This window comes from Botrytis fragariae (genome assembly GCF_013461495.1).
Source record: "Botrytis fragariae strain BVB16 chromosome Unknown tig00000045, whole genome shotgun sequence".
Taxonomy (NCBI): domain Eukaryota; kingdom Fungi; phylum Ascomycota; class Leotiomycetes; order Helotiales; family Sclerotiniaceae; genus Botrytis; species Botrytis fragariae.
In genome coordinates this window covers 559,804-578,228 of record NW_023500991.1, presented here as the reverse complement: position 1 = coordinate 578,228, position 18,425 = coordinate 559,804, and the positions used below count along the sequence as shown (strand labels likewise).

Here is an 18,425-nt window from a genome sequence, read left to right as displayed (position 1 = left end):
TTCTCCTCAACTCGATTTCCTCACAGACTCGAAGTTCGTCGATCCAAGACAATCCTTAAAGTTTCCACCCAAGGTAGCCTTTCTTCTTTTTAAATAGATCACGGCTAGCTCCCATCACATCAACCAATCTGATATTCTCCAAGATGTCACCGTCCCCCTCTCCCGAATCGAATGATACTTTGTTTCCAGATTCTCACATTCCTCGCCCTTCTGAAGATATCGACATGCAATCTGTTCCCGAAAACACCACATACAATACTGCAGGAGGTGATACCCCCTCTAGTTCTCCAGCCCCATTTGTCCAGCGTCAAATACAATCATTTCTTCAGCGAAGAGCTATTGAGCGAGCTGAAAATCCAGATTTGGTTGAACCCCGATCTGTCCGAGCAACAAATACTACAGTTAATTCTACCGATCTATCTGCTCCATCTAGTTCTTCACAACGACGACAGCTTCGAATTAACAATGCGGTTCGTGCTATGGCGCGTGACCTGGGCATCCTAACACCTGATGCTATGGATACTCACCTCCCCACCATCGCTGAGGAAGCACGCGCAGTCGCAACCTCAGGACTCGATTCAAGCAGCAGAGCTCGAGAAATCAGACGAGCCCGAAGACACCGGCGTCCGGAAAATCAATCTCGTAGACAGGATATCACCAGAAGGAACCGACGTCCTCGAAGAAACGCCATGGATGCAGTATCGGGTCGTCCAGTCTCGACTTCCCCTCTCTATCAACCCTCTTTCGAGACATTACTCTCAAGGTCAAACCGTACAAGTAATGTAGATGCTGATGATGAGGCGGTGGATATGGATCCACCTCTACCGGATCCCGCTATGAGTCTGGATACCTTTACAGCGAGGAGAAATGTTCGTAGCCGTAGCGCTTTATCTAATGTAATGTCTACAAGCGATATGGAATATGAAAACCAAGAAATGTACAGTGTGAATACCGATCCGAGTTACAATTCCGCAACACTTCCCGGTAATATGCAACCAAGAGGCTGTGAAAATTCCGGAGATCAGCGGGGGGGAAGTGCACTTCACACCTTCACAACACCCGGGAATGCAGATTCGCCTTCAGTTGCATCTACATGCACATCTACATCGCGGGGCACGACAGAACCACAAACCCGATCGCAAGCAACCGGAACCGGGAACACGACGGTGAGTTCTCGCAAACCATCTCAGAATGCAACAGTGAGATTGTGGGGAGCAATGTATCCAACTAACGACAGGAAGCAGCAGGATCGCGAGAGAGTGAGAGAACAGGGCGTGGATGACATACCGATTTCGAAATTGTCGATAGCGGGACCGTCGCAGAGATGGAACGTCACTGATGGGTAATGGGCGATGACGAATGGGCACTGGGTTTCGACGATCCTCGGTTCTCGGAGTCGGATTCCACGCTTCGCTGCATCGCTGGGTTTGGATACCGATACGGATGAAGAGTCACAGTCGAAACGATAATCTTGGATTTTGCGATGCGTTGAAACAGAGGAAATTGGAGATGAAATATCAGCGATGAGATTAATATCATTCAACACGACTTTCTACTTCCGTGAAGCAAAAATGCTCACTTGCGGGCCGAAAGCGAGAGCAAAAGCAAGCAGAGATAGATAGACAGATATCAAATAGCACAATATAACATACTCACCGTACTACAATCAACTGCGAATTTTGTATTTTGTAGAAAGAGTGCATTATCTATCTCCTTTGCTACAGGTAGGTATTCTCTCCATGTAATATTTAATACAGATGACACGATACTTCCCTCGCCTCCCCTCCCCCTCCGGGAAAAAAAAAGAACTTCCATACACTGATTGATGTACCTAGTATCCCGCTACTCACCCGACGATCTAGAACCAGAATTTGAAATTCAAACATGAAGACTGACCACATAAATTTAAAGATTATGAATTATCCACCTAGTACGTGATTACCTACTACCTACTACCTACTACAATCTAACATCACATCCAACATCTGATCTTCAACATCCCCTCCAAAGAAGTTCTCAGTACAGTATTCTGATTCCATTCACATCATCCTATGTCATCCATTTCTTTTTCTCCCAGCCTATTCCATTCCATTCCACACCATCTTATCTGATCTCAACTTCTAATCCTCCTCCATCGCATCTCAACTCATCCCACTTCGTATAATCAACTAATAAATCAACCAAATCCATCTATCTATCCATCGATCCATCGAATCTCCAAAGAAAAACAAGAAACATAAGATAAAATATACACACAAAACGCAAATAGGGTATCCATACAAAAACCAATCCATCCCATCCCAACCAAAAGCCACCCAATAATCCCACCAAACGCCTTGCAATTTATATATAGATAAGAAAAAATATAAGAAAAAAGATACACTCCACAATACCATACTCATAAAATCCACCTCTAAATTCAACAAAGAAAATTAACAAAAGAAACTCCCCATCACATAGCATTTATGCTGAAGGTAATCGTATCCATATCCACACTCCGATCCCATATTATCATGTTGAACTCTAATCCTTCCCTCAATCATCCACTTAAAACTCTCCATACCATTATTCCTCCAAAACCTCCGCCAAAGCATCTCTATCAACCAAATCCGGCACCACTTTACTAGGCGCCTTCTCCGTTTGTCTAAACCCCGGAATCGGTCCTTTCTGATTAATTCCCGCCGCTCTGCCCAAAATAGCTCTGAGGGGCTCTTGAGTTATGGAAATAGATGGTGTGCTCACAGCCCGAATAGTCGGTGGAGGAACCGATACGTGAGCATTCGAGGAACTTCTAAGATCATTTGTTGATTTCGCAGGAGACATTCCCCAACGACCAAAGACCCAACCGCCGACTTTCTTTCCTAGACCAGTACCACTATTATTGCCTTCATTGGATGAGCTAGATCGAATGGAACTTCGATCGTTACTTGTTGATCTCGGTGAGCTTGAGTGCCCAATGTTGGAACGAAGATAACTCGTACTATCATGTCCGGTTCGAGATAAAGTAGGTCGAGCTGTAATCATAGACGCACCAGTAATGGTTTCGGTAGAATACGTCATTGTTGGAGTTGAAAGTCTAGATTGTGGTCTTATTAATGATCCGACCGAGGTCATATTTAACTGTGACGGTCGGGCTTTTAATGTATGAATATCGATGCCCGAAATCGAAACAATCGATTCATGAGATGGAGAACGATGTAACCTAGGACCAAACTGACGAGGTATCCACTCATCAATCGTGTTATCAGAAACATCTGAAGTGGTGGGATTTGTAGAATCATCCGTAAGAGAAGGAACTCCAGTAAATTGTAGGCCTGAAATATCATGAGAATCATCGTCATCCTCTTCTTCGTGAATTATATTATGGGGTTGAAAATTAGAAATAGCAGAAAAGCTTCGGGTTGAAACTTCAGATGGACGCTTTCTATGATATGAAGGATGAACTCGAGGCGACAATGGGTCAATACTTGAGGTAGGCGATGTCGGACGCGATGAATCGATATCGAAACTTCGATCGAATAGAGCACTACTTCGATACATAGATTGCGGAGATGATGGCACAGATGAAGGAGCAAATTCCGACAACTGACTCGATTGAACTGACCATCGATGATTCGTGTTAATAGGACTTGGGACGGTGACTGCTGTTTGAGCCAATATAGCATTCTCTGCGCCTCTCGAGATTCGTGGAGATTGGGGACTTCGAGTGAGCGGAGGGAAAATACCCGAACTCAAAGAAGTTCGCTTCTTTTTCGGCTTGCGCGCTTCTTCTCTCTTTGGTATATGGTAATGGTGATGTATGTGAAGCGCTTGGGAAATAATTTGTGGTTCCTGTGGTCGTTGTTCGGAATCCTGTTCGCTTGGCGCAAGTTCTGCCCCTAATGTCCGCTGCTGAGCTACGTTGTCAACATCCTCAACATCCTCCGCATACATCGGTTGATGCATCAACAGTTGTTCTCGTAATGTTTGTACTTCATCATTCGAACTCATCAACATCTCTCTTAACTCCACTATCCCAAGCTGTAGATTCGCATTGTCCTGTAGAATATCCTTCACAAAATGCGAGACAACACTGGTACCATGCTTGCCTCTGCCTGATGTAGCGGCAGCAGCACCTTTCAAACGACAGGCAGCCGTATCCAGTTCTCTTTCAACTGTCCGTTGCCTCTCCATACGACCCAAAATTTCCACATGTCGTTCCCTCTCTTCCTGTGCTTCTCGTTCAATTCTCTCCAATTGATCCTGTAAATCACAAAGTCCTCGCTCCGCTCTCTTCCACCTCAATATCGCCGTGCGTTCTTCGGCAGCCGTATGTACAATAGTTTTTCGTAAAGTTTCTTGTTCTTCCTCCAAGATTGCCAAATCTCTCTCTAGTTGGTATGTTCTCGAAGCTAAAGTTTCGAGACGTTTCATTTCGGTACGCGTGCTTTGTAAAGTTGACTCGAGTAATTTGATCTGAACTTCGGATTCCTCGTAACTATCATTGAGACCTTCGAGTTGATCTAGCAGGGCCTTGTTCTCCTCAATCGTCTTTTCATTCTGCATTTGCAATTCCTTCTTATCCACTTCCAACTGCTCGATCTTCGCCGTCATCTTTGCTCGTTCTCGTTCCGCATCGAGCATATAATGTTCATGTCTTTCTAACAAAGCCTGCAGAGCAAAAGTCAATGATTGATTCATCTTCCTAATATTTATTTCCCGCGCCCCCACTCCTTCGCATCCATTTTAATTATATATAAGCGCGTACGATAACGCGGGGTTGTAAACAAAGAAAGAAGATTAGATTAATTTAAATCGAGGCCAAAAGTAAATAATCCAAGAACCAAGGTCACAGTATCCACTTCCCCCAAGTAAAATCTCTGCTACCTTTAATTTCCCCTGAGGGTTGACGATGTGAAGGGACAAAAGTAAGAAAGATTGCGTTGAGGAATGTAGCAAAGATCAATCGTAACATCAACACAAGAAAATTGAGAAACAACGTGGAAAGAAATCATTCATACCTGACCCATTTGAGCAGCCAATGTCACATCTCCCTCCAACTTATCCAAGACCTCGCCATTATGAAGGAGAAATGCGCACTCTTTGCGACCACAACAACATTTCAGTGTGCTACGTTCTTGTTCATCCGATATTGGAATGTGGTCGATTAAATCTGATAAATGTGCCATAATGCGGGCGTTTTCCTTGGTGTGCAGACTAGATGGGAAGCTAGAGAAAGTGGCTGCGTTGTCTCTCTGGCTGGCTGATGAAGAAGAATACAGGAAGCAGGACAGGAACAGGAATTTCGGGATTTCAGGGTTTCAGGATTGTTGAACTTTGGCTCCTGAATGGTAAACTTTGAGGTTGTGCTTCCTTGGTGGAGTGTTGTGCTCTCCTGATAACATGGTCGCGGATTTATTTATTCCATTGTATTCATTATATAATCTCAAATAGGTAGTTCCGGCGAATGGGGGGTTTTTTTGTGAATGTCTTTTGTGAATGTTTTACGAAAAGGACGAAGGGGAAAGGAGAGGGATAGGTATACCAAGGTAGGTAACGGTGTAGAAACAAGAGGGAGAGGGAGCGAGATGATTGTGAATCTTGCGAATCTTGTGATTGTTAAGAAGAAGAGGTTGGGTAGGATTGCGTTGTGTGTGGTTTACCAAGTGATTTGGATACTTTTTTTTTTCTCTTGAAGATATGGACCATCTGTCGCATGGTATTGTCAGTATTGTGGGAATTACTCACATGCATCTTTCACCCAGGTACATCGGTCGGATGTACATGGAAAGGCACGGTAGGCACGATAGGCACGATAGACACGGTAGACACGGTTGGTAGAGATCATATTGGGGTTCACCAGGTTCAAAGCATTTGAATCAGGTACGATCGATGATTGATTGGCCTGTTGGTATTAGATTGGTGTAGATTAGGATGCATAAGTCGAGATTAATATGCATCAATGTACATTTTACATCCATTCCACATCCATTCCACATCCATTCTTGTGCATTCTTATCCATCAACGTGCCTTAGTCTTTCGTCAATACCTGAAAATAACCATTCCAGGTTCGTCATTGAACAGCTGTTCCCTGTTGGAATTACTCGGACTATAATGCTTGTACATCCTACTCGGTGCTGTGTAACTAAGAGAGAAAAAATACATTGTCAAATTTGGGGTGAAGAAGAAAAAGAAAAAGAAAAAAATAAGGGGAAGAGGAAGAAGTCGGTCAAACCAGCTTACCCTTCCTTCTTTCCCTCCTTCTCTCCCTCCTTCCCTCCCTCCGTCCTTCCTCCATTACCTTGGAAAGCTTGGGTCGTGGTGAACCGAGTCCTGGGTAAATATATCACGAGAAACCCGAGACATTGCAAACATATCATGAATGAAGATCACGCGTTACGAGTCAGCTATCAGCTATCAGCTATCATTTCCGTCCACTAGTTCTATGGAGCGAGCACGAAATCACATGGTAGTAATACAATCAATACAATCAACACATCTTGTCAAGTCAACCAAATATTGAATGAACCCCTTCAACTCACGAATTCAGCTGCAGATTCAGAACTTCACGTTATGAAATACATCTACCAAAGTACAGAGTATCATGAATTGCACACACACACACATCAATACAGTAAACACAATAAACACCCCTCCCCGTCCCATAGCACAAAAAAACCAACACCACGGTAGTGGAGAAACATCCAGAAACATTCCTAGTATTGGAACAACAATGTACTTAATGTACTGTATCACCCATCCCCAGTCCAACTGTACAACTGTACAACTGTACAAACTTTGATAAACGATGCGAACATGGTGTCTTAGATGAGGGGAGAAACGCACGGTCGAGACTTGATTATGATTCTTTGACTTTGGGAAGTGCACAAAAAAGACGCGTACGGGCGTAGACTCTAGGTAGGTGTCAAGAGAAAGTAAAAAGTTAATATTTAGTTGGAAGAAATGGGATCGGTTCTGTCACAGGTTGGTTGTCAGGTTGTTGTGTGAGTACGGAGTGGATAGATATAGATCATCTCATCTCATCTCATCTCAACAACCTTAATCTCAACCTCAACTCAATCTAAACCCCCAAATTCACAAATTCACAGATCAACCTAAACACCACACATACGCAACCTCCCTCTCAATCCCCCAAAGAATCAAAGAACAAAAAGTAAAATTCCCTCACCCTCACCCTCACCATTCAATCTCATCATCACCACCAACAAACCCACCCAGTACCAAGAAATCCCATTCAGCGGTCTGCTCTGCTCTACTCCATCTACTCCATCTAGCCCATCTAGCCCGTGACTCTCACCGTTCTTTCCAAAGTTCCAAGTACATACATCCACATATACATACATATACATATACATATGTACATCCAAACATACACCACCCACCACGCTGCACGCGCGCTTTTCGGCTTCTGCATGTAGGTATGCATGATTGTGGGGCGTGATATTATGTATGTTTTTCGATTTCAGTACTGTTTGGAGATGGATGTATTTATTTTTGGGATTGGGGTTTTGGGAGGAATGTGAAGGGGGGGAGGGAAGAGAAGGTGGATGATATTATGTGCAATGGTGTTGCTTTGTTTGGGGGAGATTGTAGAAAGGTAAGCAGGTAAAAAGGTAAAAAGGTAAGATATGTGGATATATCTAGGGTGATTTTCTATACAGCGTTGATCGTATATGCCATACATACTATAATCTACACACACGACACAACACAAAATCCATCTGCCAAGTACAATCTAAACAAATCCATCACACTTCATATCCCCCAATCCTCCGCCCCCTCACGCCTCTTTCCCCTTCCCACCCATCCCATAAACCTCCACCATCCTCCCCCCCACCGCCTCACCACTCCAATAAGCCCCCGTCGTCGTTCCCAACGCAATAAAAGGCGCTGTATGCTCCCCCGCAAACCACAATCTCCTCTCCGGCACCCCCTCTCTCAAAACCTTCACATCCTCATCCCCCTCTCTCAGCCCCACTTGAAAGTTCGTATAACTTCCGTTTCCCGCCAGATCATCATTGACCCACGTGGTACCCACACAGGATAATGGTGTACAATCTGCATTCCCCTCTTTGTAATTAGGGAGCAGGGAATAATAGGGTTTGAAAAAGGAAATCAGGAATGCGTCTTTTTCGGCGGGAGTGCGGAGTTTGGAGAGGGTTTGCGCGAAGAGTTGGGATTGCTCGCCGTAGATGTAGAGGAGGAGGGTGGGGTGTGCGTTTTGGGGGGTGAAGGATGAGAGAGGTACGATTTCTTGATGCCATTTGTGAGGATTGGTGGTGGTGGTGTAGGTGGGAGCGAGCCATTGGGTGAAACCGTCGAAAGTTTGGGAGGAGGGAGAGAGGTTGAGATCGGTCCAGAAGGCGTGGGGAAAGGTGATGTAGACCTGGGGGGTTATTAGACTAGAGTTTTGGGGAAGGGAGAAGAGTGCACAAACTTTCTCGAGACAACCAAAGCCGAGGGAGTCGATGGCGGAGACAAATCGCGTGGGGAGTGCAGGCTGGAATGCTTGTTTATTTTTCTTTAACCAGCCGAGCGGTGTGGTCATTACTACCTCATCAAATTCTAGGCTTTTGCCGTCATCTGTGAATACAGTGACCTTCTCTGAATTTGTTTCCACGCGAGTTACTTTTGTCAGGTATTTGATTTTCGCATCTTCCAGAGCTGGCTTGGCGACCTGAGCGAGGATGTTCTTGTATGTTCCAGCGACGAAAATATTTGCTAGTGCACGAATTAGTCCGCTCATACTCAGTTATTTTTCAACCATTAGAACAATGGCATAGTATTTAAACACGTGTACCTCGAAAGTAGGACCTTGGTCACCTTGAAATCATGAGAAACAACTTACCTCCATCAATACACTCTTCCAACCAAAAGAATTTCAAACTTTGCTTCTTCACTGAACTTCCAACAAAAGTTCCCCAAATATCAGCAAATTGAATCGAAACTCTCCTTTTCTCCGCATCATCCGGATATTTTTCCAAAAGCTTTTCTTCAATAAAATCATAAAGACTTTTATCAGGATCAATACTTTCCGAATTTTCTTCCGAATACTTAAACGCCCCATGAATAACTTCCCACACTTCATTCATCATTGCATCTCCATTAGCAAGAGGCTTTCCATCCTCTCCAAACCATATTCCCTTTTCAGCCCAAGTATGCACTTCTGTATTGGTACTCTTGGCCATATCTAATAATGGTTGATCGTCGCTACCGTGAAGCCAATTTGCTCCCAGATCGACCAATGGGCCGGATGGTAAGTTTATTTGATGAACTCGGCCACCGATTCGATCACGACCTTCAAGGATTGTAACGTCGAAACCATGTTGGAGTAGTATATCGGCGCATCGAAGTCCGGAAAGTCCAGCGCCGACTATACAGACTTTTGGTGGTGATGAGGGATTTTGCTCGCGTAGCTTAAAAGGAGAGGGATTAGTCTGGGAATCAACATCAGGATTTGAAATGTCCAAGCTTGACACCCAAATGAAGTGTCATTTCATTCTTGACTAACCTTAATTGAGGGGCTCGATGATGATCCCATGATATTGGACTGACGAGTTTTAGGCTGGCAAGAATATAAATCTTGATAGATCCTTGATGTACTTTTGTCTAAAAAGCTGCATGAGTTACTGTAAGGCATCTGGGAGCTTAAACATAGAAGTGGTACAAGTTTTGAAAGAAGATTGAGGGGAAGTGATTACAATGTATACCTAGGTATGCAAATTGCGTATAGGTTTACGACCGCATTGCCAAGATAGAGTGACATCCAGGGGTCTCGCTTGAGTATTCACAGTTCAGTAGACCGGACGAAAGCAGCTCCATCAATGATATCAATGCCCAGCAATCAGAGACTTACAATATTCCAACACCAACCTCCAAAATCTATAGCCATGGAGACGAGGAGATGACGAGCACTTGCTCCACTCTTGAGTGGTCTCGCCTTATCCGTAGATGACGACCTGCAATGACTTCAAAGTGAGTGTCTTTTAGGCAAACAAACATCATGAGAAATGTAGTTCTCCAGAAAATATTGAATAAATGGTAAGGTCACCAGATAAAGCCTGTTGAAAGATATTTATCCCTGAAATAGCAAAAGATTTGTGTGTCATTGCCAGTGGGTTTGTGAGTAAATTGAGGAGTGTGATGTTGACGGAAATGAGAATTGATCATACCTGACGTAAGTGTATTCTCAGCTTTCATATCTGACTCCCTTACTTAGGTATATTCAACCCTATCTCTCCTTCTACGAGTGTTGTGATTCTTGCTTTGGATTTCCAACTAGAGAGATTTCATTGGTGGGATGGTGGACAAAATTAGATGATTATGTAAGCCATTCTTTTCAATCGACACGCCTGAGCACGAGCCGACGCATCATTCTCGTGCTAGCTTACCGGAGATCAAGGACTACGATATAACAAAATGGCCACCCAGATTCAGACCCAGATTCAGCCCCAGACTGGAGCCAAAATTTGGTCTTCATCTTCCACATTCCAATCATGCGAACCTCGAGAATATCGAAAGATACTGCGAAGATAATCAATGCAACGTCTACTTCACCACGACGTTCTACAAGGTCTCTATCTCGGTTTGCTTTGAATGCTTCGATCAAGGATGAAGATAAATCGCCAACCCCAGATATTGAAGATGCCGTCCCCTCAACGTCAAGTCTCAAAAGAAAGAGAAATTCTGCTCCAAAGACTTCCATAAAGAAACAATCACTCAACGAAACGACAATCAAGACTGAGATCGAAAATACTGTCGCGTTTTCCCCTCCGTCAAAAACAAGTCGAGTACGCAAACCCGCGCGTAAAGTCAAGAATGAAGATACCGGAGAGATAGAGATCCAGCCTCCCAATGATTGGCGCGAAGTCTACGATATCGTAATGGAGATGCGGAAACTGGGTGTCGCGCAAAATGCAGCTGTAGATACGATGGGATGTGATAAATTGGGACAAGAGACTGTCGATCCGAAAACGAAGAGATATCATACCTTGACTGCCTTGATGCTGTCTTCGCAGACTAAGGATACTACGAATGCGGTTGCGATGAACCGTCTTTATACGGAGTTACCTGCTCATAAGGAGGGTGCACCGATTGGGTTGACGTTGGATAATATATTGGCTGTTGATCCGAAATTGTTGAATGAGTTGATATGGGTGGTGGGATTTCACAATAATAAGACGAAGTATATCAAGGCTGCCGCGGAAATTCTTAGAGATCAATGGAACGGCGATATACCGGATACTATTGAGGGCTTGATGTCTTTACCGGGAGTTGGTCCAAAGATGGCATACTTGTGTATGAGTAGTGCTTGGGGTAGAACGGAGGGAATTGGTGTCGATGTACATGTTCATCGTATCACGAATATGTGGGGTTGGCACACGACTAAAGGACCAGAGGAAACAAGATTGGCTTTACAAGCTTGGTTGCCAAAAGAACTATGGCATGAGATCAATTGGTTATTAGTTGGATTTGGACAAACTGTCTGTTTACCAGTTGGAAAGAAATGTGGAAGTTGTGAGTTGGGAATGAATGGATTGTGTAAAGCAGCCGATAGAAGCAAGGTCACCATTGGAAGAAAGATCAAAGAGGAAAAGATCAAGACAGATCAGGAGGGTAACGTGGTTGAGCGAGCGGAAACGATCAAGGCAGAGAAGGATAGCAAGGATATACCGCTGAATCCTGAAGAGAAAGCTCAATCAAAGTCTGAGGCTGGTATTGTCAAGCAGGAGGAAGAGGATGCCGTTTTAGCAGATATCGCAAATGCTCCTGGAGAATTAGAGAAGACGCCAAAACGGAAGAAGAGATGAGATTGTTTCCCACAGGATTTTGTTGTTTTATTATAGCTTGTATTTGAATTTTTGTGTGTAGCCTCACATCGTGTAATCTATCCTCGCATAATAGAGGGGCTCACATGTCTGGGGCTGAGTGGCCATATTTCAAAATACATGACTTCAGCCCTTGATTCACATGTTGCGCAGCTCTCATCCTCATTTCTACAATATCACAAAACCATGGAATTTTACTGTTATTTATGTTTATATCTTGTATTATTCATTTATCTCTCCGAAAATGGCCTAATCACCATCTATCTCAAAATGCCTCCCAAATGCTTATCCGAAAACGCCATCACTTATGCACCAGAAATAGCTCATCCACCCCGCCATTCATCTCACACGTGGGTTCCGCCTCCCCCGCTTATAACCTCTCCCACACCCTGAGTCCAACTCAAGTTCTCCTCAAGGCCTTCTCAGCCAACAATGGCCATCCGAGTACAAATGCAAAACCGGGGAAATATCTATACACATTTTATTAGTCTCTATCTCACCACCCGTCTCGGAGCTTGTTCTGAAAGCAGCCTGGAGAAAAGGAAAAACTTACAATACAGCATTTCCGGCAGTCCTCTTAACTAATTTGCCCCAATCGGCTTTAGCAGCTTGTTGAGAAATGGGATAGCGTTCGAATGGGTGAGGTTCGAAGCCACGTGCTACTTGGCGGGCTCGGGTGAGGATGGAAAAGGCGCGGCGGGAAGCAACTTGTCGGATTATTGGGGACATGATTTCTTTTGGGGGTGTTTTTTGTTGATTGGCTGATTGGTAGGATGATTTTTGTGAGGAGGGTATGTGATTGGATTGAGAGGAGTGATGTTTATGTGTGTGTCAGGATTGAGTGAAGTGATTGGTATATTGTATACACTGTATGATTGTATTGTATGATATGCAAGAAGAGTAACACGACAGGAAGGATGCATATATATACAAACATAATATCCTTCAATTCACTCTACGACAACATAACATCATCCTGCGTATCCCGAGAGACCTCTCCAGCCAAACCACAGCCTCCAAACCCCCAACCCCAAGTCCCAAACCGAACCATCATGATCCCATCCCGCAAAAACATCATGCGAAAATTACTATCTCTCCAGACCATGTGTATAAAATCTCCTGATCTCTTCGCTTGAAATCGCTTCCTTCAATTATCCTTACCGCGCTTGAAAATTATTAACCAATGAGATTGCATGGTTTACAAAGATATATTCAATCATGTTCTATGATTATAGAAGAATCGGGATGAATGGGAAAGGAAAATATCGGAATAGAAACTTGGGTAGAGAGACTGCAAGGAAAGTTGGACAATAGCACGATGGTGGTGTGACGAGGGAGTGGTATCAGGTCATTTTTGTGAGGGGCTAGGCTGGATATGGTATAGTGGGATTTTCGGCGGGTTCCGAATTTTTGGGTGTTGGTAAGTGGTGTTTACCTCTTCGTTTTTGACGACGACGATGGAAGTTTCTGGATCGCGATATTGAAGGTTGGAGTATTCTTGCTCTCGAAAAAAGAAAATATAGGAATTCCTCTGATGATTGAGATGTTGATTTTTTATCCTGATGCGACTACAGCATGTGGAGATATGGATTGTCATGATATGTTGAGGAATTTGTAGTAAAGTACCTCTCTTGTTTACAACACCAGAATCGGATAATTGGAAATCAAACGAATACTTTGGCATGCTCAAATTACCTCAACATCTGAGTTTCCGTTATCTCAAGTCAATTCCAGGAATGAGACTTAACACACGGGAACGGTTGAAAGTTCGAGGCTCTATCGTTCGAGGTCGAATACAGCTATGATGTTCCTGATGTACCAAACTAAAAAGGCTACCTACTCCGTTCAAGATTAAACCGCAATGAAGTTGCAATACCTATCATCAACACTATCTTCAATCGAGGGCCGCATAACATTCTACCAAATATTCATTCACGGCAATCATGCGCCTGGCATATCTACATATCTTGCTTTAGCAGTCAGACTCTTCTTTTTAGTACGAAAGATAGATAGTTCTTTCTTACTTCAAACATACCGAGTCCATGAAGAGAGGATGTTGTATAAAGATGACTAGGGAGTGACTAATCATCAAATCACCCTACGAATTATTAGCATCGTAGTATATATCGTCAATCAATGGACAAACCGTAACGTCACCATCACAGAAAGCTTCCAGCATCAGAACTAGCATCCATCGAGCTTTCAGGCTAGCCTCTCGTTTTCACTTAAAGGAATTAAGATCGTTTTCATCATTTGGCGTACATACAATACTGCAGCACGAGAGCTGCCGAAAAGGAAGATTGTCGTTACGCTACTCATACACCACGCTTTAACAATCATTCCCCATAGCATTGCTCATTTTGCCAAGAGTTGCACACTATCTATTTCATTCCATCATTCATCTCTTAGTTATTCGGAAATATTACAATATACTGTTTGACCTGGCGACGAGAGTCCATCAGAGCGATAGTCTGCAGAAGCTATTCACTCTTCTTTGAATCATTTGTCTTATATAATTACATCCTTTCACTAGTTTCCCTCCACTCAACACAATAACATAATCATCTTTTTGTTTTTGCTACATTCCACATCCCATATCCCATGACTCTACCTCCTAGCATGTAATTCCAGTATGATCCCATCCATAACATAGATATTCTCTCAAAACAATAGCAGATTTTTCTCCCCTCCCCCTTCCTATCGGTCTGAAGATCTTTCGAATCTTGCAAATTCCCATTCTTCAATCCATTTTTATCTCTCAAACCTAGCAAGATCGAACTTGCAGATATCATCTACTCCCTTAGATACCTCAAGCGCTTAAAAGGCGATATCAGTAAAAGCACCCTACAATGAATCATCTTCCTAACAGGAATTAGCCACCGAAATCGAAATGCTACACCAGAAGCTTGGAGAAACCAAATCTTCTCATTTTCTCCAAGGATATTGTTAAATATTGCATTCTCATTTTTTTTATACAACGGTAGAACATCAGATGGCTTAGCAGTGAAAATCTGTGCTCTTTTCAAGTTCTATCTTGACATATTACATGTGGCTGGTATTCTTGGAATTGAGTTGAGGATTGATCAATATAATGACCAATTCAAATCTCAATGAATTTTTCACATATGAGAGAAGAAAGTTACCTGTTCATAATTCCTTTTGGAAGCATTCCAATTTCATCCCCCAGTTACCGAAGTTGTGAGAGCTCTTGTGAATTCTGCATTATGGTAAGTGGGCGGCAGGTTGAGACCTCAAGAGAAGCTTGCATCAAACATTGACACTGTCGTCTCGAAATATCTTTATTTTAGTCTTGAACTTCTCACGATGATACTTTGAGGGCCGGGTGGTTTCCTCCCTCGTATCGTGATTTGAATCACGTCAGTTTGATGAATCTCTTTTACCCCAACACTGATATCGCAAGTTTCATGATAATCATCAGTTTGACTGTCGGGAAACCGGATGAGTGGTTTCAATTCTTTATTTAGATATGTTTACTCCCCGTAATAGTTTTACCAGAGGAACAGTTAAATCAACCGGAGTCACGAGGATCTTTTATTAATATGAAGAATGTGGCTTGGTGGATGACATCAAGACTCTAAAGTTGGTATAATACCAAGCCAGAACTTAATAATTAAATATTCAGAGAATTGAATTCCAAATAACTTTTTTCTTTTATCTAATTGGTTGAATCTTAATCAAGTCCCAGGTTGTTACTTAGCTATCAAGAATCTACGAATTCCTAAGAAGATAAATGACTTCGATAATTATCTGGCCTGGTAGAGTATAATACTACCCAGTGAGCCCATCCAGTAAACAACGATGGGTGCCGAGATCGAAGTTAGTGCCATGCACGCAGGTACGCTTGAATCTTGGCACACAAGGCGAACATATGAAGGCTTCAGAATGTAAAAGATAGGGGAGAAAAGTTGCCGCATGCTAGTATCTTCTTGCCTTCCTTGACAAAACACTTTCTACTGACGGATTTATTGGTTCTGAAAATCTCGAAATTGAACTTCACAAGTCAATAAGATATAACCCCAATCAAGACCGAGGTCTAAGTTTGCTACAACAGAAACGAAACGAAATTAAACAGAAATCAGAAAATCAGAGAGGGATAACAACGGGAACATCTCACCGCCATGACTCTACTTTCATCAAACAATAAGCGCTTCGCCGCGGCACAGAAATAAGTAAACATCAGAGCTGATAGATTATCGCCCTTCGCTGCTCACCTCATTCTTACATTATCATAAACGAAAGAATTCCACCCCGCGATCAACCTACCTATCTGCCCCTCTGTCTAGTGTCTTGCAAGTGTGATTCGAATACACAGCTAATTTCTAGCCTTGCGTCTTTGAATCATGTTTTGACCAGAGACTCTTGAGACAAGACACCACCAACACTCAGAGATTAGCACCTTGTCCATTAATTTCCCGGTAAAAACCCACGACCGTGTAGAACTTCATAACGGATTTGCCAAGGCAGAATCAATTTCAATGTACCATTACTCGCATAGCCTGAAAGCTATCCGAAATCACATAAGGAAGGCCGTACCAACAGAAGGGGACAAGCCAAGATTGGTTGAAATAATACGACACGCCGAGTTCCTCGATCGATAGTCCAGTTCATTACCTCGCATACCGTCTTATTTAAGGTAATTGCATAAGCTTCAACACTCAAATCGAAATGAGGATAAAATTCGTCACTTATCATCAAGTTCGTCCCTTATCATCTTATCCTTCGTAGGGCCTGCGTACGTGCGGCGAAGACGCGTTAAGCAATGAACACCCCCACTTGGTACTTGATGACATCTCACGCCTAAATCTAAGACACGTCCAGCGCCCGATAGTGGCTTATGCTCACGAGTATTACCGAAATGTTCCCATCCCAAAAACATGCGACTCGAGAAAAATGAAGCTACTCAATTTACGCTTAGACTCCCAAGAATAATGTACAATAATGACTTTTTGGATTAGACCACATGAATGGACTAGTTTGTAGAAAGCGGGATGTCAACCGAGGAAAATAGCGGATACCCTCGGCGCAAGCTTGTTTCTACTTCGGCCAAGACCCTCGTTCGAGATGAAGAGTATAGCCTATTTTATCAGCTTGACTTCCCCGCCTCACATGACCTAGATTCTCCTTGCGTTTCTCAATTAACAACATTGCATCGAATGCACTTACATAAAATGCGCAGGGAGTATGTACTTGTGGAAGATGATGATTTGTGGTACGAGATGAGAAAGAAGCATACGTACATAAATACCTCAAGCATCGGGCTGTAGTGAAGAATCTTTCGTACGACAGTAACTCTGTCACTGTTAATCGTAACATATGTATCTAATATGAGGATATCAAAAAGAGGGATGATTGAATGGTATCAGATCCACACAGAGTTAGCACAATTATTTCGACCTTCCTTATCGGGCCACACCCTAGAATTGACCCTTGATGTATTGTAAGATTATTTCCCGGCGAGAATTGTCAATGTCTGTCCACTCTCCGACGTGAGCTTCAATTTGACCAGGTATTCGAAGATAAGGAAAATGTCCGGCCGGTCAATGAATCCGAGAATCTAACGGTTGATTAGTCTAGACCCAATCTCGCGATTATTTTACGGATCTATCTTGCACGCGTGTGTGTGCACTAAATATCGAAAATCAACTAATAGTATTGATTTACGATACGATCCGTTTCCAGACATTTTCTAGAAGTTCTATTGCTTCTCCCGTGGAAGCACATTAGCTTCTATGGAATATCGTGGCAAAATGCTTGTTGAATGCTTGTTGACAGAAACTCTCATGCAAGAAAGTTGTAGGATCATATTGAAATGGAGGGTGATGTGATCTTGCCATTCGCCTGGTCCTTATCATTCGTATCTTGGCAAGGTTGGGGTATGCGGAGAGGAAGACATGGATCCCCTGTATACCTGTCAGTATCCACACGGATTGGACAAGGCTCGAACATGTCGCCACGGAAACAATACCTTCGACGCATAATTCCAGAAGCTTGCTTCATTTGACAAGGAAAACAACGGAATATCTGCAATAGTTACCACCTTTTCGTGTTACGTTTGACAATGACTCTTGGTACGGCCCTTCTACCTCCTTTAGAGAGAGCTCTCGTGTTCTCTCTATCTGCTCACTGTAGTGAAACAAGCATCGCCTCCGGCTTGCGTTCAATCCAAGGTTGTGGCTTTCTCGATTCAGAAATAATTCCTCATAGAGTATGACTTCCTTGCGGTCACACGGAGAATTTGTGCTCTTAGACTCTATATTTGATCGGGTTGTTTCTGCGATAAGAAGTCTTGTGTCGCTAGCTGCTAATTTTTGACGTGATCAACGGTTGATCTGAAGGATCAGTATACTTTGGCTCTTCGAAAGCTAGACCTTTGCTGAAGCTTGATTAAGTTGTCAGCATACCATAAGTAAGCCTGCAAGCTCCCGTCTCATTAGATTCTCTTGAGATTCCCCACCTAGGTAAGCATTAGACCCTTGATCTAACGAAAGTACACTAAGTTTGATATAGTCTCCTTCAGGCCTCGGTTATTGGTTATTGTTGAATCATCCCTAGTCAGCTTATCAACTATCCCTAAC

At 43.1% G+C, this 18,425-nt stretch overlaps 5 protein-coding genes across 5 annotated transcripts; 2 read left to right on the top strand and 3 right to left on the bottom strand.

The window, feature by feature from the left end:
- Positions 1–143: 143 nt before the first annotated feature.
- Bfra_003380 (uncharacterized protein) lies at positions 144–1,346 on the top strand (the record flags this gene model as incomplete). The annotated part of the gene is made up of 1 exon (XM_037333786.1): positions 144–1,346. One exon carries the CDS (start codon positions 144–146, stop codon positions 1,344–1,346), a length of 1,203 nt encoding a protein of 400 aa, XP_037193873.1.
- A 1,219-nt stretch (positions 1,347–2,565) lies between these two features.
- On the bottom strand, positions 2,566–5,168 carry Bfra_003379 (uncharacterized protein; the record flags this gene model as incomplete). Its single annotated transcript, XM_037333785.1, has 2 exons — positions 2,566–4,650; positions 5,001–5,168. 2 exons carry the CDS (start codon positions 5,166–5,168, stop codon positions 2,566–2,568), a joined length of 2,253 nt encoding a protein of 750 aa, XP_037193872.1.
- Positions 5,169–7,781: 2,613 nt separating this feature from the next.
- On the bottom strand, positions 7,782–9,641 carry Bfra_003378 (putative flavin containing amine oxidoreductase protein; the record flags this gene model as incomplete). Its single annotated transcript, XM_037333784.1, has 4 exons — positions 7,782–8,387; positions 8,439–8,722; positions 8,850–9,438; positions 9,513–9,641. 4 exons carry the CDS (start codon positions 9,639–9,641, stop codon positions 7,782–7,784), a joined length of 1,608 nt encoding a protein of 535 aa, XP_037193871.1.
- Positions 9,642–10,497: 856 nt separating this feature from the next.
- Bfra_003377 (putative dna repair protein ntg1 protein) lies at positions 10,498–11,811 on the top strand (the record flags this gene model as incomplete). Its single annotated transcript, XM_037333783.1, has 1 exon — positions 10,498–11,811. The coding sequence occupies one exon, from the start codon at positions 10,498–10,500 to the stop codon at positions 11,809–11,811; it is 1,314 nt and encodes a 437-aa protein (XP_037193870.1).
- A 418-nt stretch (positions 11,812–12,229) lies between these two features.
- On the bottom strand, positions 12,230–12,558 carry Bfra_003376 (uncharacterized protein; the record flags this gene model as incomplete). The annotated part of the gene is made up of 2 exons (XM_037333782.1): positions 12,230–12,299; positions 12,383–12,558. The coding sequence occupies 2 exons, from the start codon at positions 12,556–12,558 to the stop codon at positions 12,230–12,232; spliced, it is 246 nt and encodes an 81-aa protein (XP_037193869.1).
- Between the last annotated feature and the right edge of the window lie 5,867 nt (positions 12,559–18,425).